This window comes from Spermophilus citellus (assembly GCF_964194105.1).
Source record: "Spermophilus citellus genome assembly, chromosome: 3".
Lineage (NCBI taxonomy): Eukaryota > Metazoa > Chordata > Mammalia > Rodentia > Sciuridae > Spermophilus > Spermophilus citellus.
The window spans coordinates 88106823-88133414 of NC_138184.1; the positions used below are offsets into that span (position 1 = coordinate 88106823).

General features: G+C 39.7%; 2 protein-coding genes across 3 annotated transcripts; one reads left to right on the forward strand and one right to left on the reverse strand.

Annotated features, from left to right (window-relative positions):
- Nucleotides 1-273: 273 nt before the first annotated feature.
- Nucleotides 274-13334, reverse strand: FAM216A (family with sequence similarity 216 member A). 2 transcript variants are annotated; one of them, XM_081285887.1, is made up of 7 exons: nt 13205-13334; nt 11798-11829; nt 5315-5436; nt 3174-3303; nt 2919-3096; nt 2274-2356; nt 274-659 (listed from the first exon to the last, which is right to left on the reverse strand). In XM_081285887.1, exons 1-7 carry the CDS (start codon nt 13294-13296, stop codon nt 541-543), a joined length of 756 nt encoding a protein of 251 aa, XP_081142013.1. In that variant the 5' UTR covers nt 13297-13334; the 3' UTR covers nt 274-540. The 2 variants fall into 2 exon arrangements, with proteins under 2 accessions (XP_081142013.1, XP_081142012.1); XM_081285886.1 differs by having other exon boundaries at nt 11792-11829.
- A 525-nt stretch (nt 13335-13859) lies between these two features.
- On the forward strand, nt 13860-25641 carry GPN3 (GPN-loop GTPase 3). The gene is made up of 8 exons (XM_081285885.1): nt 13860-14057; nt 16163-16271; nt 19215-19382; nt 20932-21056; nt 22797-22912; nt 23064-23160; nt 23680-23808; nt 24550-25641. The coding sequence occupies exons 1-8, from the start codon at nt 14010-14012 to the stop codon at nt 24610-24612; spliced, it is 855 nt and encodes a 284-aa protein (XP_081142011.1). The 5' UTR covers nt 13860-14009; the 3' UTR covers nt 24613-25641.
- Nucleotides 25642-26592: the final 951 nt, after the last annotated feature.

Below are 26592 nucleotides of genomic sequence, written 5' to 3' on the forward strand. Positions count from 1 at the left end.
GTTTTCGGCGGACACAACATCTTTATTTGTATGTGGTGCTGAGGATCAAACCCAGGCCGCACGCATGCCAGGCCAGCACACTACTGCTTGAGCCACGTCCCCAGCCCCAATGATAGTCTTTCAAATGCTATTATACATCTGAGTATTTTGGAGTTTTCCTTATTCCAAACTTGAAGTATATTAGAATATTATTTTAGAATTTAGCATAAGTAGAGAAAGGAATTACATTCATAATGCATTTGTCAGGTTTAAAGAAAAATAATTCATTTTTAAGTGACAAGAAAAATTTTAATTGTACCTAGCTAGAAATACAAGCATATATTACATGTCAATTTTATTACACTAATATCAATGGTACATAGAACTATATCAGACCAATCATATTGTTGTAAAGTTTGAACAAACTAAAATTCATGACTTAATGGTGAATAACACCATCCTAAACATAAAGGACACAATTCACAGTCCCTTGCCTTCCCCTTTGGGACACAACATCTTGATGTTAGGTGGTGTCTGAATTAAGTCCACAACACATGACTATCAAGTTAACATCAGATGTTCTCCCCTTTCTTCAATTGACATTGATTGCATACACTTATTTAGTAAATCTTCTTCCTTTTTTTCTTCATTCATGTATGATTCAGAATCATTTGAAGAAACTGAAGGAATAATAAGAATTTATAATGTCTGCTTTGAAACATTTTCAAAATGACCTAGCTCATTAATTAACTTTTAGCAGAGATAATCACCTTAGTCCTCTTACTCTTAAAAATAAGATACACAGTACTATATTCTAAACAAGTTACTGTATAACAAATTCTTTGTTACTAAGTATTCCCATTGGTTTTCTTTCTTTCTTCTCTCTCCTCTCCTCTACCTCTCCTCTCCCTCTCCTCTCCTCTCTTTATATGCAGTGTCAATAATTGAATCCAGTGCCTCACACATGCTAGGCAAGTACTCTACCATGGAGCTACAATCCAAGCCCTCTCCCATTGGTTTCAGAATCATTTGGTCAGGGAGAAAAAGCGGTCAGTTATATCTTCAGTGTCTTTCCATTTTCCTTTGGTTCTTTCTCTGGGGGGGGGGGCACAGTGCCTTTTCCCCTCCCCAGGGTTTCCCTAACTGTTCTTTTTGGAACCAGACTTACTTTTTCCCCTTTCTCTAATTTCTTGGGTAGGTATAGTATGGTTTTTACAGCAGAGCTGGGTTGATGCTGTTGTACAGCAATGGAATATCAATTCAGAAGGCTTTACTTCCCTACTTCCTAGCCAGTATGGCACTAACTAGAGAATTATTTCATTTCCACTTATAACTCCATTATAATTCTGAGAATTTCTGATCACTCAGTTTGTCTTCCAGTTTTTCCTTTTTAATTCTGCAGTGTTCTATACTCGTGGTAGAAGGATCCTTTATGCAGATCCTTTTAAAGTCTGGATTTGACTGAGTTGCATCTATAAAATGTTGATAATATCACCTGCTTGGCATGCTTTCACTGGTTTGTTGAATATCAGACAAGATAGTATGAGTGATATAGCCCTTTGTAAATTACTAAGTGCTATAGAAAATATGCTGTCCATGTAAAAATGGCACTATCTGGGCCAGGATTGTGACTCAGTGGTGGATTACTTGCCTAGCACGTGTGAGGCATTGGGTTTGATCCTTGGCACTACATGGAAATAAGTGGATAAAATGAGGGTATTGGGACAGTCTACAACTAAAAAACAAAAACGGCACTATCTTATTAAAGAAGTGTGATGGCTCAAAAAGATATTTGTGGATCAGGGTTCTGTCAAATTCATTCTCTGTTGAGTTTTGGACCTTGATATTGTAAATATATTGAGAATTAGAAATACTGTGTAGCCCAGCATGTGTGAGCCCTAGGTTTGATTCCCAGCATCCCCAAAAGAAGAAAAAGAAATAATTTGAATGTCATTCCCTTGAGCTGTGTATTCTTTTAATTGAGAGCATAAACTATTTCATGTTTAGGGCTTTTTAAAATATTTTTTTAGTTGAAGATGGACACAATACCTTTCTTTATTTATCTTTATGTGGTGCTCAGGATCAAACCTAGTGCCTCACACATGCTAGGTGAGCGCTCTACCAGAGTTACAGTCTCAACCCCCTCATGTTTAGTTTTTTATTTGGAACAATTAAGGCAGAGATCACATTCCAAAACTTGTAATGTCTTCATAATAAAAGTGAAACTACATTTAGTTTAATATTTTTAAACCTAAGATCTTAAAAAATGCATATTTTTTAAATTCCAAATTTACCTGGTTGCATGAATAGTCTGCCAGGTCTTCTAAAAATCTTCAGTGACTTACATCTTATTTTAGATGCATACCCAGTTTTTAACCTATAATAAAAGGAAGTATCTTAATTGGAGCCAACAAAGTGAACAGCTGCTTAATGCACATGGAAATCTACACAAATTATTTTTTTTAGCTACTGGAATTACCAGAGACCGCTTAAGTCCCTAAATACTCCTGTGATTTATTAATCCTGAAATGCAAAGTTAATTATAGAAGTGCAATTTGAATATTGGGGCTTTCTAATCTCTTTTTTCCTCCTTTTTTTTGTTTTTTGTTTTTTTTTGTTTTGTTTTGTTTTTTGTTTTGAAATACTCTCCAGTGCAGAAGCAACCATAACTCTCCTTTTGCAAGTATTTGCATTTTTTAAAATTTGAATGGAAATATATTGAAATGATCTGTCTGATCAAGTTTTTTACAATTCCATAAAACATGTTCTTAAAAAAGTGGCTATTTCAATCAGCTCAGTAAAGAGAAAGATCCTTTTGTGCTTTCTGTCCACCTAGTCTGAGTTTAGTAAAGTGAACATACTAGGGAACACAAACTAGTGAGCTACCCTTCAGATAAAATTGGGCACATGCTCTCCCACTTAAATCTCAAGAAACAGACCCTTCTTTGTTTCTCACTGGTCGCCAAAGGGAATGATGTATGATCATTTCAGGTGCAGATATGGCTGCAATGTTGGAAGACTCCTCCCTCTCCAGTTGGTGTCGCCATATAGTGCAGGAGTAATGCTGTTTCTGTGAGTAAGGAGAGCAGAGGCGGCTCTTATGATGAGTGAGGACACCTGTCATATAAATCACCACAGTTAGATGGCCCTCTCACTTCTTGAACTAGTGAGACACCAACTGGAGGTGTACCTGCCTGGCTTTTGTAAGCTGCGTTGAATCACATACATGTACTGCCTCTTCATCAAGGTCCTCAGGTAGTTTACATTATAGATCTTAGCAATGCTGCACAGATAACGCTTCTGGCCTATGGTGAGGTCTGGATGCTAAAAGAATAAAAGAATTTATGATCAGCATTATAGAACAGAAGTTGACAGTCTCCCTTATGTGAAAGAGTGGATGTTTAGGAGAGCTGTGCCATTTGTACATTTGACTTAAACAAATTAAACTATGTTAACATGGCCAAAAAAAAGAAAGAAAGAAAGAAATGGCCGTTTAAAGAGTGCAAGTGGGGGCTGGGGTCCTATCTCCGGGGTAGAGTACTTGCCTGGCATGTGTGAGGCTGGGTTTGATTCTCAGCACCACATATAAATAAGTAAAATAAAGGTCCATTGACAATTTTAAAAATTAAAAAAAAGTGCAAGTGAGCTGGGGATTAGCTCAGTTGGTAGAGTTCTTGCTGCCCTGGGTTCAATCCCCAGCAACACACACACAAATGAATAAAGAATGCAAGTAATTTTGACATTCCACTCAAGTAATCCAGATGTCCTTTGAGCTCTGAGTATCCCCTGCCCTAGAGGAATAAGGGAGTGAATCTGCTGTTCTGCCAGCAATTTTTACTTTGTATATTTTACCTTCTCGATATTTTTTTAAATATTCATTTTTTAGTTTTAGGTGGACACAACATCTTTATTTTACATTTATGTGGTGCTGAGGATCAAACCCAGTGCCTTGTGCATGCCAGGCGAGCACTCTACCACTGAACCACAATGCTAGCCCATCTCAATATGATTTTTGAAGTATAACATAGTACCTAAAATTAACCCAATGACTCTACTTATTTTTAACTAAAGTCTTTTTTCCAGTACCAGAATAACTATCAGTATTGGACATACTGAGGGTCAGTTAAAATCTCCAGTTAAGTAATTCTGAACGAGTATACTTCTGATTTTGAAGTACATGCTCGATTCAAGAGTCTACTATATGTGTGTGTGTGTGTATATATATATATATATATATATATATATATATATACACACACACACAGAATTTACTTTACAATCTCTCTTTTAATGGAGTCTAGCTATGTAGCCCAGGCTAACCTTGAACTCCTAAGTTCAAAAGATCAGCCTTCCAAGTAACTAGGAATACAGGTGCACCACCACACCCAGCTTTTAGAACTGGTCTTTAGTGAGCGTACAAGTAAATAATTGTAAAACCCGTAATGCCATTTCCTTTACCTGCTGCTTCTAATTTTGTAGTTCTTGAATTAAATCTTTATAAGGTTGGGTTTTCAACTTTTAACTCTAGAATGACTTTTTTGGGGGGCAGGGGGTAGTACTAGGGATTGAACCCAGAGGTGCTGTGTCACTGAGCTACATCCCCAGTCATTTGTATTTATTTTTTAAATTTTGAGACAGGGCTTCACTAAGTTGCTGAGGCTGGTCTCAAATTTGTGATCCTCCAGCCTCAGCCTCCTAAGACACTGGGATTATAGGCATGCAGCCAGTAGAATGGAACTTTCCTTGAGTATCTTTGTGTTTGAGCTTCCTAAGTAAAGATGCATTAAATCTTTTAAAATTTTTTGTTTTAATTAGTTATACATGATAATTTTTTTATTAATATTTATTTTTTTCTTTTAGGTGGACACAATATCTTTATTTTATTTTTATATGGTGCTAAAGATCAAACCCAGTGCCTCATGCATGCTGGTACCACTGAGCCACAACCCCAACCCACATTAGATCTTATGATAGGAAATCTATCATCCTTGCATTCATTCATGAGTTTACCCAAGAGATACTTATTGATTCCCAGACAATATGCTGGGTAAACTTTGTAATGTGCAATGCCTTAACCTCTTGGTAAGTAGTATTTTTGATAAAAGTTCAACTCTGGGGCTAGGCATGTAGCTAGTGGTAAAGTGCTTACCTAGTATGAGCAAATCTTGCATTCAGTCACCAGTAGTGAGGAAAGAAAAAGTTCAGCTCTGACTTCAAATAGTATTTTTCTGGGACTGAGTATAGCTCAGTGGTAGAGTGCTTGCCTAGCATGTGCAAAACCCTCTAGTTGATCCTCAGCACCACAATAAATAAATAAATTTCCCTCAAAGTTTACCTTTAAAAAAGATGCATCCTTCATTGATTTAGGGATGTGAATTGTTTGAATTTGAGGCGTTTTCCATAACTCTTGCAGCTTGGCTATGTGAGAGTTCACTCTATGTCCATCTTTGATTCTAACTGTAAACAAGGATATTATGAATTTCAGAAGCAAAAATCAATTCAACAGATTTAATAATATCTAGTTATTTACATGTATTATTATGGAGTAGTAATGTGAGTATTTTATATCAGGTAATTTTTAATACTATGATATGCGATTTGGTTTTAGAACACAAACATCTTGAATAGACATGTCTCCAAAAAAGAGACACTAATAGCCAATAAACACATTAAAATATACTCATTATCCCTAATCATTTGGGAAACACAAATCAAAAACAGTGAAATATGATTTCATACCCATTAGAATAACTATCATCAAAAAACATAACAAACCACAGGGAACAGTGGCACATACCTATGATCCCAGTGACTCAGGAGGTTGACAAAGGAGGGTCACAAGTTCAAGGCCATCCTCAGCAATTTATGGAGGCCCTAAGCAACTTAGTGAGACTCTGTCTCAAAAAATAAAACGAGCTGGGGATGTAGCTCAGTGGTTAAGCACTCCTGGTTTCAATCCTGGTGCGCGCGTGCGAGCACACACACACACACACACACACACACAAAGAACCAAATACAAAACAGAAAAACAGCAAGTGTTGATTAGGATAGGAAGAAATCAATAACCTTGTGCATCATTGGTGGGAATGTAAAATGGTGTAGAAACTGGAAAATAAATTGAATTGCCATGTGATTGAGCAATTCCACTTTTGATCTAGCAATTCCAAAAGAAAGCAAGGACATAAACATATTTGGATACACTCATGTTCATAGCAGCCAAGAGAGGGAAAAAACCTGAGTCCATCAATGGATTAACAGATAAACAAAATATAGTATATCCATCCAGTGAAATATTAGGCAGCCAAAACAAACTAATGTATCCACCTAAAACTAACGATACATAAATAAATAAATATTTTTTTTTAAAAAAAAAGGGAATTCTGACATATGCTACTGTATGGTACCCTGGGAACATTCAGTGAAATAAGCCAGTCATAAGATTAATACTATATGATTTCACATATATGAGATACCTAGAAAAGACAAATTCATAGCAATGATGGGCGTCTGGCTGGGGTCATGGCTCAGTGGAAGAGCACTCACCTAGCATGCACGAGGCACTGGGTTCAATCCTCAGCACCACATAAAAATAAAATAAAGGTATTGTGTCCACCTACAACTAAAAATTATTTTTTTAAAAAAAAAGAAATGAGGGCTGGGGATGTGGCTCAAGTGGTAGCGCGCTCGCCTGGCATGCGTGCAGCCCGGGTTCGATACTCAGCACCACATACAAACAAAGATGTTGTGTCTGCCAAAAAACTAATAAATAAATAAAATTCTCTCTCTCTCTCTCTCTAAAAAAAAAATAAACTTAAAAAAAAAAGAAATGATGGGTATCAGGGGCTGGAAAAAAGGAGAAATAGGGATTTACAATAATTTGATATGTGAAATTTTAATTTAGGAAGATGGCTGCACAACAATTTAATGCCAGTGAACTATACACCTAAAACAATTAAAATGTTAAGTTTATTTCCTGCGCAAATAAGTAAATAAATTGTTACCTAACCCAACAGTTTCTGAATACATTGCTTGGACTGTATGCCCTCAAACTAAAAGTACTCTAAGCAAATACTAATCTTTAATTACTAGGCTTCTTTTTTTGTAGAGGTGTATGTTGGGTGCAGAGCAGGCTGAACTGTGTTGTCTGCAGGGCAGGCTGAACAGATGTTGGCTGCAAGATAGCCCATACACTCAAACCCCCCTCTATCTGGTCCTTTATCACCTGTTTGTGTCAAGTCCCGCTCAAGGCTGAGCACTCAACCCCCCTTGGGCCAACAAGGCAGCTTGCAGACCCAGAGGCCCCATTAGATTTGGGCTATAAAAACTCCCTCCTGCCAGGCCCCTCTCTCTCTTGCTCTTTCTCTCTTGCTCTCTCTCTTGCTTTCTTTATCTTTCTTGCGCGTGCTCTCTGTCTCGCTCTTGCTCCTGCTCTCTCCCTGTTCATCTCTTCTCTTCTCTCTCTTTCCTTCCTTCTTTTCTCTTTGTTGCACTGCTTCAATAAAGATCTTTTGGTCACTCCGAGTGTTGTGGTCACTTTCCTTTCAGTGTAGATTAACAATTCTGAAGCTACTTCTTATGTATTTTAGGACTAATGAATAATTATATCATAGTTAATGGTAGCCAGGTTTCATACTGTTGGAGAAAAAGTTACCCATGAATAAGGAAAGAGGGGCTGGGGATGTGGCTCAAGTGGTAGCGCGCTCGCCTGGCATGCGTGCGGCCCGGGTTCGATCCTCAGCACCACATACCAAAAAATAAATATTAAAAAAAAATTCTCTCTCTCTCTCTCTCTCTCTCTCTCTCTCTCTCTCTCTCTCTCCTCTCTCACTCTCTCTTGAAAAAAAAAAAAGAATAAGGAAAGAGGAGGGCACAGAATGAACTATTAAGTAAAAATACAGAAATAGATGGGCTGGGGATGTGGCTCAAGCAGTAGCGCGCTCGCCTGGCATGCGTGCGGACTGGGTTCGCGGAGAACTAAAAAATAAAAAATATTAAAAATTCTCTCTCTCTCTCTCCTCTCTCACTCAATAAATAAATTCATAAATAAATGATTCAATAAATACATAAACAGTTGGTAGAGAAAGGCAAACTATTCCTTATAAGAGGAAATCAATTGAAAAAATGTAGAATGAGGGGCTGGGGATGTGGCTCAGGCGGTAGTGCGCTCGCCTGGCATGCGTGCGGCCCGGGTTTGATCCTCAGCACCACATACAAACAAAGATGTTGTGTCCGCCGAGAACTAAAAAATAAATATTAAAAAATTCTCTCTCTCTCTCTCAAAAAAAAAATGTAGAATGAGCAGTAGAATTAGAAACATCATCTGTTTCTAGCCATCATAATAATAATGAATTTAGTGCTGGGTGTGATGGCGCACACCTGTAATCCCAGTAGCTCAGGAGGCTGCGGTAGGAGGATCTGAGTTCAAAGCCAGCCTCAGCAAGGGCAAAGTGCTGGACAACTCAGTGCAACCCTGTTTTGAAATACAATACAAAAACAGGGCTGGGGATATGACTCAGTGGTTGAGTGTCCCTGAGTTCTATCCCTATAACAATAATAACAACAAAAAAAGATTAACCCACAGCAAGTGTCTCCTAATGTAATGAACCAAGGTGAACTCGGCATCATTCTGCTGTATTCCTGTGAGAAATGTGAAAAGCTAAATCTCCTCAGGAGGAAAGATCAAACAAACTCAAGTTGAGGGATAGTCTACAAAAGAAATGGCCTGTGTTCTTCACAAATGTGAATGTCAAGAAATACAACTCGGCTGGGCATTGTAATGCCTGTAATCCCAGCAGCTTGAGAGGCTGAGGCAGGAAGATCTTGAGTTCAAAGCCAACCTCAGCAACTTAGTGAGGCCATAAGTAACTCAGCAAGACCTTGTATATGATACTAGGCATGGTGATGCACACCTGTAATCCCAGTGGCTCAGCAGGCTCAGGCAGGACAATTTCGAGTTCAAAGTCAGCCTCAGCAAAAGTGAGGTGCTAAGCAACTCAGTGAGACCCTGTCTCTAAATAAAAAACAAAATGGGGCTGGGGATGTGGCTCAGTGGTCATGTGCCCCTAAATTCAATCCCTGGTACCAAAAAAAAAAAAAAAAAAGATCGAAGGCTGGGGTTGTGGCTCAGTTGTAGAGTGTTTGCCTAGCACATGTGAGGTACTGGGTTTGATCCTCAACACTACAAAAAAAAATTAATAAAATTGGGGCTGGGGTTATGGCTCAGCGGTAGAGCGCTTGCCTCTCATGTGCAAGGGCCTGGGTTCGATCCTCAGCACCATATAAAAATAAAAGTATTGTGTACAACTACAAAAAAATTAATTTAAAAAATTAATAAAATAAAGGTATTGTGTCCATCTACAACTAAAAATAAAAACAAACAAACAAACAAAAACTAGATAGAGTTAACTTTGGGGGAATATGAATGAAGATCCTAAACTTTCATGTATTATTCTCACTAATTTTCTGTAAGTCTCAAAGTCAAAATTTCAGAAATGTAATTTATTCCTAAGGTAAATAGTAAAGTGTTAGTAGTAAATAAATTGTTGAAAAAAATGGGCTTTAGGGCCTGGGTTGTGACTCAGTGGCATAAGCAGGGTTGAGATCCTCAGCATTACAACATAAAAAGAGAAAGAAAGATGGATTTTACTCATTGCTTTGAAGACTACCAAATTTTAGTTGTGGTAAATCAGATTAAAATAACATCTGTAGCAAGGCATGATGGCACACACCTGTAATCCCAGTGACTTGGGAGGCTGAATCAGGAGGATCACAAATTTGAGGCCAGCTTGGGAAATTAGTGTGACCCTGTCCCAAAATAAAAATGGCTGGGTATGTGGCTGAATTATAAAGAAACCTCTCTAGCCCTTTTTATTTTAAGACAGAGACTCACTAAATTGCTTAGGGTCTTGCTAAATTGCAGAGGCTAGCTTCTAACTTTCAATTCTCCTGCCATAGCCTCTAGAGCTGCTGGGGTCACAGGCTTGTGCCACCACACCCTGCCTTTTCAGAGTTTTCACTAGGCATATATTTGTTGTTTATTTGAACAGAAAAATCCTACACTATAAAAACCTTTCATTATTATTTTGATATTTGTTTAGAAATTTGCTTTTTTTTTTTTTTTTTTTGTACCAGGGATTGAATCCAGAGACACTCAACTACTGAGCTACATCTCCAGCCCATTTTAATTTTTTTTTTTTTTTTTATTGAGACCGGGTCTTCCTAAGTTTCCCAGTTGTCCTCAAACTTGCAATCCTCTTGCCTCAACCTCCTCAGTCATAACATCACATGCCACTGTACCTGGATGCTTTTAATTTCTTTTAAATTATTTTTTATGGTTTAATTTTTTTAAAATATGGAATGCTTTGTGAATTTGCATGTCATTCTTGCACAGGGGTCATGCTAATCTTCTCTGTATCATTCCGGTTCTAGTATGTGTATTACTGAAGAGGGTACCCAGCTGCTTTTTAAATATAGTCAATCTATCAAATATACCAATAATTAAATTTTTAAAAATTATTTCCCTCCACGTCTGGGTTGCTTTAATCTTATTACTTTTGTTTATTTTTTACATTTTACTATAATTCAGTAAGAATTTCGATAAGGCTAGGCACGGTGGCATATACTTGTAATCCCAGCTACTCTGGAGGTTGAAGTAGGAGGCTCACAAATTCAAGGCCTGCCTGGACAACTTAGTTAGACCTTGTCTCAAAACTAACTAACTAACTAAATAAATAAATAAATAAAGGGCTGAGGATGTAGCTCAGTGGTAGAGTGCCCCTGAATTCAATTTCCAGTTGGTGGAGGGAAACCCACAAAGTAAAATATATACACAACCATGTTATATATTTACATTATGTATATACATATACATATACATATATGGGTGTGAATTTTTTCCCTAGGTAGTTGTAAGGACTATACAGGGACTATGCCAAGGAAAAGCAAAGAGAATCCAGGTTTATGCATCATTGAATTTAAATCAAAAATTTAAAAACTGGGGCTGGGATTATAGCATAGCAGTAGAGTGCTTGTCTGGCATGTGTGAGGCACTGGGTTAGAGTCTCAGCACCACATAAAAACAAATAAATAAAAAGATATTGTATTGGGGCTGGAGTTGTGGCTCAATAGTAGAGCACTTGCCTAGCATGTGTAATGAGGCCCTGGGTTCAATTCTCAGCATGGCATTTAAATAAATGAATAAAATATCCCCAGACAAGAAATATTTTGTGGACTTTGAAGCTGTTCAGTTTAGAACTTCTTCTTCTTCTTTTTTTTTTTTTTAAAGAGAGAGTGATAGAGGGAGAGAGAGAGACAGAGAGAATTTTTCAATATTTATTTTTTAGTTATCGGCGGACACAACATCGTTGTTTGTATGTAGTGCTGAGGATCGAACTCGGGCCGCACGCATGCCAGACAAGTGCGCTACCGCTTGAGCCACATCCCCAGCCCCTAGAACTTCTTCTTTCCATCCATGTATAAAACCCAGGCTGTGCTCTGCAACCATCAGTTTTGAACACAGCCCTTTTAGAGTTTATGGTTAATTTTTAAAATATTTGATGTCAGATAGCTTTAAAAAATTTTTTTTTTCAAGAATGAAAGGAGTAGGATTTATTCAAGTGAGATGACTGAAACAGAACTCTTGAAGGGGTAAGAGGGAACCCCAGGTAAGGATTGCCTTGAAAATCTTAAAGACAGTTTACCAAAGATGCTAGTAAAGTCTTATTTAAAAAAATCCATTGCCTAAGTAGTTACAGGCAAACTGGTTTCTCTGAACCCTGTTATTTGTGTCATCTGCTCTGTATGCACTACTCACCAGTACCTTTGGAATTCTGATAATAAAGTCCAGCTGATCTGTTAAAAAAAAAAGGATATAAATAATATGAAATATTAGCTTTATAAGCACTAAAGAATGTATTTCAAATGAAAAGGATATTAACATATATGCTTTTTGCTTTTCATGTTTCCCTCAGACTATCTTGCAAAATTTTCTATTGAAAGTCTGCTTAAAACCTAATGGCTCCAAGCTTTTTCCAAAGTGAATTATCAGAAATTTCTACCGTACTTTAAAGGACTTATTTTAAGCTAGATTTGGTCTCTTATAGTTTCTTAATCTAATTCCTATAGTGAGCTCAATTAAGTAGTTTGGATTTTTCTGTTATTCATCCCATTTCCTTGCTCTTTAATAAGGTAATTTGGTTACTGAAAAGACTGTCCTTTGAAGAGTAAGGTGTGCTGGAACTGATAAATTAGTCTGTAATGTTTCCGATTTCGTAAGAATTCTTTTTGACTTTTTCTCAAATTAAGACAAAACCTGCTCCCTTCCTACTTCCTGCAATTTATTCAATGACCATGAGTTTACTGATCTAACATACTTAGGATTCAGCACTCAGCCAAGCACTGTGAAGAAGAGGAAAGCACACGACCTCATCCCACCTCTAAGAAGTCTTTAAATAGCACCAGATATTTAAATAATAATAATAATAATAATGCCAGTCACGGTGGTGCACACCTGTAATCCTAGCTACGCCAGCGGCAGAGGTAGGACTGCAAATTCCAGACCAGCACAAATTAGCGTGACTCTGTCTCGAAATAATAAAAAAGCTGTGGATATAGCTCAGAGTCAGAGCGATTACCCAGGAAGCACGAGGCCTGGGATTCCATTCCCAGCGCCGCGCGGGTGAGGAGGAGCAACCCTTGGCTAAGGGTGCAGCTGGAGCCTGGACCATGGGCTGAACTGTACTGTAAACCGCGAGCAGCTCTCGCTTTTAGGGAACAAAGGAAGAATGGGATAAGGATAGCCTCCAGCAGTGACTTCAGTATCTCAACTATCTTCATCATCATTGGCTATTACAAGCTCCCATCTAACAGAATGGTGCTTAACGTCAAGGAACTGGCTTATTGACTTGGAAGCCCTCCGGACGTTTACTGCCTACTCAGTTCCCCGCAATTTTCCCAGCAGGTTTTGCAGCGCCCTCTAGGGGCAGAAAGATGCACTCAGGCGACTGTCGCAGAGATCAGCGTTCAGTCACTGCACCAAGCCCCTCCCCTAAACAGCGAATCAGCCACCATTATTTTCCATCCTGGCCACTTTAACAAAGCTTCTCCCCTCCCCTCACTTCACTGCGCAGAGGACCAGTCCACGAGCAGAGCTGCCAGCCCCCACCCGTCCACTGCAGGGGCTGACGCTCGGAGCCGAACCCCCAACCCTCGGGGCCCGCAGCCTCACCCGCTGCCGCCACCCCCGGTCCCGGGCACAGCGGGCGGCTTTGCGGAATTGCTGCACTCGGTCCAGTCGGACCCGGGACCCCGGCCCGGCATCTCCGCGGTGCCGCGACCGCGAGCAAAGTGCGGGAGCAGCTTCCCTCTCTCCCCTCCCCCGTCGGCACGCGTGCGTCAGGCCCGGAGATATTGGGGTGAAAAAGAGGACCACGCCGAATTCTAGCCCTTCCGACGCCGTGCGGACGCGGCCCGAGTAGCGTCGGGAGAGATCGAGGAGGGCAGATCCACAACCCCGGAGTTCAACTGGGGGAGGGGTGGGAGTCCTTCAGTTGATCGAGCGTCTGCAAGTTAGCATCTTTTTATGGAAGGGACGCGTCACAGGGAGGAAACATAAGCGCTCCTTAAAACAAAAGGTGTCCTCCACGTCAGCGTTCCAGACCCTCAGCAAATTTGCAAATCTTGGGTGTCACCATGTAAGTAAAATCATGGACCACGGCACCAGGCGGAGGGATGCTAAGTGATATCCGTTATCCGTTATCCCCCAGGCAACCAGGGTTAGCAAGTTTCCCAACCGCCGATTTCTGCCCACTGCTTCTGCGCATGCGCAAGGCCCTTGCTGCGTTTCTTCAGGACGCGTTCCTCATGATATTTGGTCCGCGGAACTCTCCGTAGTCAGAAGTGTGGCCGAACAAAAGGCGTAAACGGACAGTTGATTGCTATTGGTTGGCGCTTCGTGTTCCCGGAACTCAGTGGGCTTCGCGCGAAGGCTGAAGGGAGTGTGGCGGAGGGTCCCGGGAAACCCGAGAGCCGGCATGCCTCGGTATGCGCAGCTGGTCATGGGCCCCGCAGGCAGCGGGAAGGTGAGGAGAGAGAAGTCGTCGTTCGTGGGTGGCCAGGGATTCGGGAAGCGATGGAGCGGTCGGCGGGTGTGCGTCCTAGGGACCCTGAGACCCTGGGCGCCCCGCTTCTCTGCTTCAGTGTCCCTTGGTTTTGTTTGGTTGGGAAGAGATGGTAGTTGTTAATCTTTACTGGATACTTTTGCACTAGCCACCTCGTTTATTTTCACGGAAACCCGGTGAGATAGATCCTATAACCCTCCCTACCCCCCGCCCACTTTACAGGTAAGGGAAAAGGAAAACGAAGACACAGAAAGGTTAAGTTCTTTGCCCAAGGTCGCACAGCTAGTAAGTTGTGGCCAGAATTTAAATCCAGTGCTGTCAAACTCCAGAATCTGGCCTTTTCTCAGAGCCACCGAGGTTAAAACAGGGTCTTTACTGTTCTTTACTGTCAGGACATGGATTTTTGGTATTATAGGTGATATCAGGTGGTGTGAGGATTGCATATTAGGGAGCGTCGGGTCATATACTGGGAAAGTTGTTCCCTTTTCAGTTCTTCCAGTTCGTCACTTTGTAGTGAGGTGAGTTTGTATTTGGCCCTAGTGTAGCTTCAACTCTCACTTAATCCCTTAGTCTTTTTTTTTTAAGTATATATTTTTTTTAGTTGTAGATGGTCCCACACCTTTATTTTATTGATTTATTTATATTTTTATGTGGTGCTGAGAATTGAACCCAGTGCCTTACACGTGCTAGGCAACCGATCTACAGCCCCTACCCCTAATCCCTCAGTCTTGGGGAAAGGGCAGATTTTAGATTCAGAGCTTTTACTAGGAAACAGTATTTGGCTAAGATTGTAAGCATTGAAAAGTTGTATGTAAATAGGCCGTGGGGGTACATGCTTGTAATCTCAGTTACTTGGGAGGCTGAGACATGGGGATGGCAAGCTCAAGGCCAGCCAGGGCAATTTGAGGACTCCTTGTGTCAAAATAAGAACCAGGTAGATAGATCCTATAACCCTCCCTACCCCCTTCCCCCCCCCCCCTCCTTTACAGGTAAGAGAAAACGAAGACACAGAAAGGTTAAGTTCTTTGCCCAAGAAAATCTCAGCTACTGAGGAGACAGGCAGGAGGATTACAGGTTTCAGGCCAACCTGTAGCAGTAAGAATCTGTCTCAATAAATAAAAAGGGATGGGGCTGTAGCCCAATGGTTGTTTGCCTAGCATATGCAAGGCTCTGGGGTCAATCCCTAGTACTGTGGAGGGCAGAAGAAAAGTTGTATGTAATTTTATACCTTCATCCTTATAATAAATATAATCATAATTGGTTTCCATTTATAATAATAGCACAATTTTTCCTTGTAAACAGATTTAAGCAATAATGTTAAGGGCACTAAAATATAGTAGACATGGTATCGATCAAATAACATAAGTGGGAAAAACACTAGAATCTTGGAGGTGTTGTGTGGCTTCAGGCTTTAATTAACATGTTCTGAGCCATTGAAATCTTGATGTTCCCTCCTCTTGGAATGTTCTCTTGGGTTGGCAGGCTCATTCCTCTGTGCTCAGATATCCCCTACTCAGAGACATCATCCTTGACCATCCTACCCTAAAGCTTCATTTGGACTGTACGAGTCCTAGAAGAGATACTATGTGTTAGGTGCTGCACCATGTAATCAGAAATCTTCCCTTAAATTCCACTTGTTGGGCTGGGGATATAGCTCAGTTGGTAGAATGCTTGCCTTGCATGCACAGGGCCATGGGTTCAATCCCCAGCACCACCACCACCAAAAAAAAATAAAATAAAATCTACTTGTTGCATGTTAGATCAGTAAGGAGTCTTAGTGATCATGGAAAACATCTTAAGAGATGAGAAAATTGAGGGGCAGAGTGAAGTGTTTCCCAGGGTTACCAGAGAATCAAGACCAGGTCTGGATCTGCAGCCCACACAGGTGTCCTGATTCCTAGTCCAGTGCCTTTTCTTTTGTTTCTAGCTATAATCAGGGTTGACGAAAGCATAGATTTGGCCTTAGTGGATCTTGCCCCAGAGAGTCTGGAGAAACCTTTTATGGGTGTGGAGGGTATCGCTGCATTGCCTGTTGCTCTAACCCATTGTATCCTGTGACACTGCAGAGCACTTACTGTGCCACCATGGTCCAACACTGTGAAGCCCTCAACCGGTCTGTCCAGGTGGTCAACCTAGATCCAGCAGCAGAACACTTCAACTACCCTGTGATGGCTGGTAAGTCCTAGCACAGCCTTCCCTTCCTTCAGGAACAGTAAAGGTACTGGCTGCTTAGCACAGAAACTGCTTTCGAGTGAACAACATGAGGCTGTCATTTGGCAACATGTGTTCATGGTGATGTGTGTGATGGTAGCCTTTTTTGGTCCTTAGTTAAGACTTAAAAGTAAGTGGACTTCTCTCTTACTTCTTCCCTTCTGTCCCCGCTTGGCTAGACCTGTTATGGTAAATCTACAGTAAAGCTTATTAGGTTGTGTAGCCAACAAAAGGAACTCAAGCTAGCTTAAATAAAGAGGTCAACCTTAAGTAAAAACTTCTCACTTAACAACAGCAGAGGAGGTAGAGAGGGAAGATGGGAGGGGAGGGGAGAGGAGGGGGGATAGTAGGAGATAGGAATGGTAGCAGAATACAACAGTCACTAATATGCCATTATGTAAAAATGTGAGTGTGTAACAGATGTGATTCTGCAATCTGTATTTGGGGTAAAAATGGGAGTTCAAAACCCAATTGAGTCAAATGTATGAAAGATGATATATCATGAGCTCTGTAATGTTTTGAACAATCAATTAAAAAAACAAAACTTCTCACTTATACTGGAGGTACAGATATTTGGGTAAACAGCATTTGGATTCATAAAGCCCAGGACTGGATGAGCTCATCTTGGGAGGGAGACAAGGATCCAACACTCAGCCTTGGCATTGTCTTTTCAGAGGTCCAATAGAGGCAGTTGATGTCAGTAAGGCAGGAGGGAAATAGGATTTTATAACAGCCAGGAGAGAATGTTTCAAGAGATGGTGGTTGGTAGTGTCAGGTACAGCTGAGAAGTTGTGTAAAGTGAGGACACAGCAATGGCTGTTATATTTGGGAACACAATTTTGGTGACTTCGATAAATTATTTCAGTGAAGTGGCAGGGATGAAAGCAGACTGGACTGGTCTCAAGTGAAATGCAGGTGACCTGTGCAGACTCTGAGAGGAGACAACTTATTGAGGAGGTTTTGCTGTGAAAAGGAGCTGAAATTAAAATTCTTTTTCATTCTTATTTCTCATAATGACATGTTTGATCCTTAAGAGTGGCTGTAGGTACTGTTGGGGAAGGCAGTTTGAAGAGAAAAGGGATGTGGGATAGTCCTCTTCCTTGAGAAAAAGGCATTGCATTACTTTGGGATCATTTGGTTAAGCTCTCAAGCTAGCTTAAGTAAAAAGATGTGTTAGGAGACTTAGGGGGCCACTCACAAAACCCAAGAATAAGATTTTATGACAAGTTAGAACCCAAAACTCAACCAAGGCCAGCTTTCTGGCTGTTTCTGATATATTTTCTCTTCCTTATGGACCAGCTTTCTCTGCGTCAGGATGCATGTTGCCCAAAGAGGTCCCCAAGTTCACATCACTCTCTGGTCCAAGTGTTTTACTGACTGACTAGTGTCTCCTTAGTTTATCTTCCTAGAAGATCAGTTTTATTGTCCAGTCTTGGGTTGGCTGTTTATTCCTGAAGTAGCGGTTAGGAAGGTGTTATCACTATAAATGTGCTTGTGAGCTGGGCTCAGTGGCACACACTTATATTCCCAGCAGATCAGGACACTGAGGCAGGAGGATTGCAAGTTCAAAGCCAGTATCAGCAATTTAGCGAGGTCCTAAGCAACTCATTGAGACTTTGTCTCTAGTAAAATACATAAAAGGGCTGAGGATCTGGCTCAGTGGTTAAGCAAGTGCCTCTGGGTTTAGCCCCAGTAACAACAACAACAAAAAAACTGTGCTTGTGGATGAAATATCTGTTCACAGAGAACTGTGAACAGAAATTATAGGTTTGATCACATAAATAAGTAAAAACCTAAGGTAGGAAATTATGGATATTGATTTCTGAAACTTAAGATAACATACATATACCAGAATTTTTAAGCCCTTCCTGTAGGTGATTTATTTCATATAATTCTCATCCTTCTATCCCAGGATGTGTGATTCCTATCTCTATTTCCCATTTCAGCAAAAGGAAAATGAGGCTCAGGGAGGTTGGATAGCTTGCCTAGGGTCATCGTGTTAAGAGACTGTTGGCTTTTTTTTGTTTTACTTTTTTTGAAGTAGGTAATTACATATTTACATGATTCAAAATACAAAAGGTACAAAAGAATAAGCGTACAAGAAAATATCTCCCTCCCAGCTCTGTCCCAGAAACCAAAACCCCCTCCCTGGAGAAAACCAATATTTTTAGTTTCGGTTGTACCCTTCCATAAATAGTCTATGTATGTATTTTTTTCCCCAGTATTAGGGATTGAAAAAAGGGCACTTTACCACTATAGCTACATTCCCCAGCCCTTTTTATTTTTTATTTTGAGACAGGGTCTCACTAAGTTGCAAAGGCTCTCCCCTTACTTGCGATTCTTCTTTCTCAGCCTCCTGAGTCACTGGTATGACAAGTACACATCCCCAGCTTGATGATATTCTTTTTTTTTGTTCGGAGTGGGGTGGGGTACTGGGGATTGAACTCAGTAGCACTCAAACACTGAGCCACATCCCCAGCCCTATTTTGCATTTATTTAGAGACAGGGTCTCACTGAGTTGCTTAGCACCTCGCTTTTGCTGAGGCTATCTTTAAAGTCACAGTCCTACCACCGCAGCCTCCCGAGTCTCTGGGATTACAGGCGTGTGCCACTGCGCCCAGCATTGATGATATTCTTGCACAGAGTTCTGTGCCTTGCATTTTTCACTTAATAACATACCTAAGAGATTATATTAGTACTTAAAGAGCTGCATAATATTTCACTGTGCCATGTCTAGCTATACCTTAATTTGTTTGCTCAATTCCCTATTGATGGACACTGCTGCAATATAAAACCATGTACATAAATAACTTCATATGTATGATTTTGAAAATTAATCATTATTATGGTGGTGGGCAATCATTTTTGAGTGGATGCTTAGATTTAGGGCTTGTCTGCCCTTTTTAGACATCCGGGAACTGATCGAGGTGGATGATGTGATGGAGGATGATTCTCTAAGGTTTGGTCCCAATGGAGGATTGGTATTTTGCATGGAGTACTTTGCCAATAATTTTGACTGGCTAGAGAACTGTCTGGGCCATGTAGAGGACGACTACATTCTTTTTGATTGCCCAGGTAAGTCAGCAATTTGAATGTGTTGTTTTCTTGAGGCTGTGATAATTGTGACCTCAGCAGAGGTATAGTATAGTATAGTATTTGTAGCTACAGACTGTACCCAAGCTCGGGCTAAGGCTGTAGCTCAGTGGTAGAGCACTTGCCTCCACAGGTGAGTTACTGGGTTCGATCCTCAGCACTACATTAAAATAAATAAATAAAGATATTGTGACCATCTACAACTAAAAAAAAGAAAGAAAGAAACTTTACCAATCTCTTACTTATTGTCTGTCATTATTCATCGAGTTCATCAAGTGCTTGCTTTGTATGCAGGGAATGTCATAGACAGCAAGGGAGCCATGGGCTCTGCTCTCATGGAGTCACAGTTCAGTGGAGTGTAAGACAGTGTAACCAGAATCACCCCACCTATTGTGAGTCAGCATCCACATATCAGAGAAAACATTTGGCCTTTGGTTTTTTGGGATTGGCTTGTTGCATTTAGCATAATAGTCTCCATTTCCATCCATTTACTAGCAAATGCCCTAATTTCATTATTTTTTAAATTTTTTTAGTTGTAGATGGACACAGTATCTTTGTTTATTTATATGTGGTGCTGAGGATTGAACCTAGGGCAATTTCATTATTCTTTATGGCTGAGTAATATTCCACTGTGTATATGTACCACATTTTCTTTATCCATTCATCTGTTGAAGGGCATCTAGGTTGGTTCCATGGCTCAGCTACTGTGAATTGAACTCACTTTTGATTGGCAAAAAAACTGAAGTGTGCCTGGGTGTGGTGGTGCATGCCTGTAATCCCAGCTACTCAGGAGTATTGAGACCAGCCTAGGCAATTTAATAAGACCCTATTTCAAAATAAGAAGGGCTGAGTTGGGCATTGTGGCCTGTAATCCCAGTGGCTGGGGAGGCTGCTGCAGGAGGATTTTGAATTTAAAGCTAGCTTCAGCAAAAGCGAGGTGCCAAGCATCTCAGTGAGATCCTGTCTTTAAATAAAATACAAAATAGAGTTGAGGATGTGGCTCAGTGGCTGAGTGCTCCTGAGTTGAGTCCCAGTTCCCCAAAAAAAAGGGCTAGGGGTGTAGTTTAGTGGTAGAGTGCCACTGGGTTCAATCTCTATCTAGTACCTACTTCATGCGTACTCACATACCAAAGTGTGAAGAATTTTATTTTCTACATAAAACTGGGTAGTCTGTTTGAAATTTGCTAAAATTCATCTTTTTTTTTTTTTTTAAGAGAGAGAGAGAGAATTTCTTTTTTTAATGTTTATTTTTTAGTTCTCAGCAGACACAACATCTTTGTTTGTATGTGGTGCTGAGGATCGAACCCCGGGCTGCACGCATGCCAGCCGAGCGCACTACCGCTTGAGCCACATCCCCAGCCCCTAAAATTCATCTTAAGTTTTGATGACTACTCTGAAAGACTATAAGACCTCTTAAAAATTGAATGTATTGTTACTCAGGACTGACTTCCCCATCTTTGGGGAAAATTTATGTTCTGTGATGAAATACCCTATTCCTGATTGTACTGTTCTCATGGTGTTCTTCCTGTAGGTCAGATTGAGCTGTACACTCACCTGCCTGTGATGAAACAGCTGGTCCAGCAACTGGAGCAGTGGGAATTCAGAGTGTGTGGAGTTTTTCTTGTTGATTCTCAGTTCATGGTGGAGTCATTCAAGGTCTGAGGATAAATCTGTTGAGAATTTTTCAATCACGAATGTAAACCGATGACTATCCCTTTTGATTATTGTATGATTCTGGATATTTCACAGACTATTTCAGAGTCACTTAATATTTGTTAAATTATTATGCTGATATATTTAAACTCAAAAATAGTAAATGATGATTCAGAGATTTTAGGGAACTGTCTTTTTTTTTTTTTTTTTAAAGAGAGTGAGAGAGAGGGGGGGACAGAGAGAGAGAGAGAGAATTTTAACATTTATTTATTTTTTTCTTAGTTCTCGGCGGACACAACATCTTCGTTTGTATGTGGTGCTGAGGATCGAACCCCGGCCGCACGCACGCTAGGCGAGCGCGCTACCGCTTGAGCCACATCCCCAGCCCTAGGGAACTGTTTATTAAAGAAAATTGAGACAGATAGGTTATTTTTTTAAATAATGTTTTTTTGTTGTTGTTTTTAAGAGAAACCAACAGCAACCTGCTTTTAATAACTGCAAGAATAGGGTAGAGTGCACCATTCCTGGATGTACTGTGTTGATGCCTGGAGTGGATGGAGAAAGCTCCTATTCCATCTCCCTGCTCCAAAAATCCATTTCATGTTTTATTTGATAGAGAATGTGTCAGATAGTAAACTGATTAAAAAAGAAAGCTACTACTAATTACACTTGATCTTAGCCAGAAGATCAAGAAGCAATGAAATAATGTACTTTTTTTTTAAAGAAAGAGTAAGAGAGGGAGAGAGAGAGAGAGAATTTTAATATTTATTTTATAGTTATCGGCGGACACAGCATCTTTGTTTTGTATGTGGTGCTGAGGATTGAACCCAGGCCACACGCATGCCAGGCGAGCGCGCTACCGCTTGAGCCACATCCCCAGCCCCATGTACTTTTTTTTAATACTTTATTTTTTAGTTGTTGATGAACCTTTATTTTATTCATTTATGTGGTGCTGAGAATTGAACCCAGTGCCTCATGAATGTTAGGCAAGTGCTCTACCAGTGAGCCACAACCACAGCCCGATAATGTATTTTTAAAAATAATGAAATAGGGGCTGAGGCTGTAACTCAGTGGCAGGGCGCTTGCCTAGCACTTGTGAGGCACTGGGTTCAATCCTCAGCACCACATAAAAATAAACAAATACAATAAAGGCATGATGTCTATTTACAACTACAAAAAATAATAAATAAGAAACAAAATAGCCTTTTAAAAATTTTCTGAGGATCTCTTGTTCAGTTTATGAACTAAATCAAGATTTATTTATCATTTTTTTTAAAGAGAGGAGAGAGAGAGAGAGAATTTTTAATGTTTATTTTTTATTTTTTTTTTAATATTTATTTATTTTTTAGTTCTCGGCCGACACAACATCTTTGTTGGTATGTGGTGCTGAGGATCGAACCCGGGCCGCACGCATGCCAGGCGAGCGCGCTACCGCTTGAGCCACATCCCCAGCCCCATTTATTTATCATTAATAGCTCTTGAGTATTAGATGAGTAAGGAGGTTGATAATACTGTCTAAATTGAGATATGTGATCACTGTAGATTAAAGCCACATCTTCCCTTAGTATCCTCACCTTTGGGAGCTGAGGTTCAATCATCTGATTGAGTGGTCTTTCTCTTTAATATTAGCACATCTTTTACTAGGGCCAGTTTTCTCCCTGGAAGGGAGGAGTAGAAGCCTGTCTATTTGGAGACTTGTTGGGAACAGTTGATTCACCTTCCCTTTTCTGTTTCCTCCTCCAGTTTATTTCTGGCATCTTGGCAGCCCTGAGTGCTATGATATCTCTAGAAATTCCACAAGTTAACATCATGACGAAAATGGATCTGCTGAGTAAGAAAGCTAAAAAGGAAATTGAGAAGTGAGTTCATTGTTCTTCTGTTACCATCAGATTTCAGTTGAAGAGACAGACCTTCTGTTTTATGGAAATGAGAGGTTCTGTCAGTCTGTACTTCTAGTTTCCTGATTTATTCTTCCTTTTATTCATCAGACTTCTTCCTCACCTTTTAAAGGTTTCTAGACCCAGACATGTACTCCTTCTTAAAAGATTCGACAAGTGATTTTAGAAGCAAAAAATTCAAAAAGTTGACGAAAGCAATTTGTGGACTGGTAAGCTTTTGAAGTGTAAGGCTTTGGGTTTCTTCCACCTTTCCATGTGTTTGCCCACATCTAGTCAGTGACCTCCCTTCTGGGAAGCACAGACCAACACTACTTCCTGCATAGAGAAGAAGGGTGGGAGGGAGTATGGGCAGGCCTGTCAGCAGTTTAATTTAGAAATAGTTACTATCAGTGGTCAATAAATTAATAAAATATGCCTACTATTTCAACCATTTGGCAGTTGAGAACTCTTTGTTCTCTTTTTGACATTTCAGCGGGTGTTGAATTCAGATAAATCCCCTGAAACAGTATGCAATGAAGTGATGAGCCAGTGTGTGTGCTCGCTGGTCAGAGCTCAGGAGAACCAGTAACAATTTGTTACTCTTGTCTCTGGCTGTCCCTCCTCTATATCTGAAATACAAATATTTTTAATCAGAAGTACAAATAGTTATAAAAACTCATATCTAAGTTGAAAGTTACATGTTTTGCCCAACTTCAGAATGAACCTTTTTTGAAATCTCCTATTTGTAGATTGATGACTACAGCATGGTTCGATTTCTACCTTACGATCAGTCAGATGAAGAAAGCATGAACATTGTATTACAGCATATTGATTTTGCCATTCAGTATGGAGAAGACTTAGAATTTAAAGAACCCAAGGTAATTTCTGATTTTTTTTTTTTTTTTTGTGTGTGTGTGTGTGTGTGTGTGTGTGTGTGTGAAAATATTTGCCAGCACTCATTGACCCCTTACATAACCCAGGCAATTCCTTAGGGTTTTGTCTTAGTGATAGCAGTTGCCTGAGCTTTTCTGGATAATCTCCAAAATTGACATCTGTGCTCAGCAAGTGATGTCAATTTTATTCTGCCTTTTATTTATTTCTTTAAACCTTTCTTTATTTTTATGTGGTGCTGAGGATTGAACCCAGTACCTCACACATGCTAGGCAGGCGCTTTACCACTGAGCCACAACCCCAGCCCTTATTCTGCCTTTTATTGAGGCATTGCTATTGAATTAAGTCTTTGAACTCAGAGCTTGGGGGTATGTACAAAGAGGAGATGAAATCCATTTGAACTTGGGCTGCTCTCACACATCAGTGAAGAGACTAATGATAGTCGTCAGCAGAACACTATCTCAGCAAATTAGCTGAGAATCATTGTGAATATAAATTTAAGTGAGAAATGCTTCTGATGAGATATAAGCACATCAGCTTACCACATATCTGGGAAAATTCTATCAATTATGCCTTTTCTTAACCATTGATGATTACCTATGAGCAACACCTGGAACTGGTCCTTCCTGGTTCTTAGTTCCATATCGAGCATTACCTGAATAATATGTAAACACATGTGAGAGGAAATAAATGAATGTATTTTCTGTTTTGTTTTTCCTTTGTGTCAGGAACATGAAGATGAGTCTTCCTCTTTGTTTGATGAATATTTTCAAGAACGCCAGAATGAATGAAGAATTTACTAAAAAGTAACTGTATGTGAAGAGCTTGTGGCCAAATCAGCAGAGAATGCAAATCTTCAAAGGATGCAGTAGTAGACAGCTGCTTTTTTTAATGAAGGAAAAAAAAAAAGAATACTTGGCCCTTTATCAGGAGCATGCCTGAGTCAAGTCCTGAGTTAAAAGTGGAATTTTGCCAGACACAGTGGTACACACCCTTTAATCCCAATAGCTGGGAAGGCTGAGACGGGAGGATGGAAAGTTCAAGGCCAGTCTTTTCAGGGCTGGAGTGAAGGTTAGTGGTAACATGAGCAAAGCCCTGAGTGTAAGCCCCATCACTGCAAAAAAAAAAAAAAAAAAAAAAAAAAAAGAATCTTTTAGTGGTATTCTAACAGCATCAGTTGAGTTTTTGTTGTTGTTTGGCGGTTTTTTTGTTTTTGTTGTTAATGGATATTAAACCCAGGGGCACTTGGCCACTGAGCTACATCTCCACCCCTTTTTATTTTGAGGGGGACAAGTTCTCACTAAGTTGCTGAGATTGGCCTTGTGGCTGGATTCAAACTTGCAATCTTCCTGTCATCGACTCATGAGTTGTTGGGATTACAGGCATGTGCCACCACGCCCAGCATCAGCTGAGATTTTAAATGTCAGAATTGTAAAGAGGGTTGGGGATGTAGCACGGTGGAGGAGTATTTGCCTAGCATGTACAAAGCCCTGGGTTCAAACCCCAGCACTCAAAAAAAAAAAAAAAAAAAAAGGAGTGGGGGAATGAATGCACATAGATTTGTACATAATATAAATTTGCACCTGGGATATATATAATTAAGGACATTCTAACTTTATTTTTTGCTTGGATTTTTGTTAACGGGGAGTTTCTTCAGGGGCATGAATTACTGTAACAAAATATACATATGTATATCCAAAGGAAAAATTCACAAGGGTATAGGGTATAGAAATGCCATTGATTATCTGTATGTTCTTATTTTCCTACATTGAATATGTGTTATTTGTATAATTAAAAATTAAATGTGGTATGTTCTTGGAGCTCTTTCACTTCACTGCTGTTAATATGTTGTTATGTTAGTAGATCATAATTTTTGATACATTTATTTCAAGCTGTTTTGATTTGAAAACAATTCTGCAATAAATATATTTCCTGTATCATATATACATGAGTTTCTCCAAGGGACAGCCATGAGAATAAACTTCATCATTGACTTCAACTTTATATAATGCCAAACAGCTTCTCAAAATATTGTACCATTTAGGGGCTCAGTGGTAGAGCGCTTGCCTGGCATGTGTGAGGCACTGGGTTTGATCCTCAGCACACATAAAAAATAAAAATAAAAATATTGTGTTCATCTATAACTAAAAAATATTTTTAAAAATATTGTACCATTTAGAATTTAATAGTGGGAATAATTTCTACATCTTCAACATTATCTTATGTTTTTGAACTTCTTAGTTTGGAGCTATCTACTGTTTGTTAAGTAGTATTTTATTGTACTCTTTAATTTTAAATTCCTGCTCACTGCTTAGTTTTACAGCTTTCCATGTGTATCACCAGTCATGTTTTCCTTAACTATGTGTTCATTCTTATGTTCAGAAACAACATATAATCTAAATGCTAATCTTTCACTAATCGTATATATTCCCAGTTTCAGCTTAATTAATTCTTGGATATATATTTCGTTTAATAAGATTTTTTCACTTAAAAGTATCTGTGTTTTGAGGCATATATGTGGATGTAGGAAAGAAACAGAAAGGTAGCACTAACCTTTCATTACATTCTTGTTTTCCAGGTGGAACTTGAAATTCACAGTCAAGCAAATTTTTAAATAAGTGAATTTTCCCAAGTGTCAATGCAGGCAGGGATTGTTTTTAGAAATTTAGTTTATAGTTTTTGAGCACTTCAAAGTTTATACATTCCTTGAGTAATAAGCATTCACCAAAGTGCAGACGACATAACTTCTTGGCACATTCATTTGTTTTCAG

Excerpts from the sequence above, each read along its gene's own strand:
- FAM216A (XM_081285886.1), bottom strand. The coding sequence starts at position 13,296 with ATGCCGGGCCGGGGTCCCGGGTCCGACTGGACCGAGTGCAGCAATTCC. Across the intron at positions 11,830-13,204 it reads ACCGGGGGTGGCGGCAGCGG|ATCAGCTGGACTTTATTATC; the intron begins GTGAGGCTGCGG and ends TTTTTTTAACAG. Across the intron at positions 3,304-5,314 it reads AGGATGCATCTTTTTTAAAG|CATCCAGACCTCACCATAGG; the intron begins GTAAACTTTGAG and ends TTATTCTTTTAG.
- GPN3 (XM_081285885.1), top strand. The coding sequence starts at position 14,010 with ATGCCTCGGTATGCGCAGCTGGTCATGGGCCCCGCAGGCAGCGGGAAG. Across the intron at positions 23,161-23,679 it reads CGAAAGCAATTTGTGGACTG|ATTGATGACTACAGCATGGT; the intron begins GTAAGCTTTTGA and ends TCCTATTTGTAG. Across the intron at positions 23,809-24,549 it reads TAGAATTTAAAGAACCCAAG|GAACATGAAGATGAGTCTTC; the intron begins GTAATTTCTGAT and ends CCTTTGTGTCAG.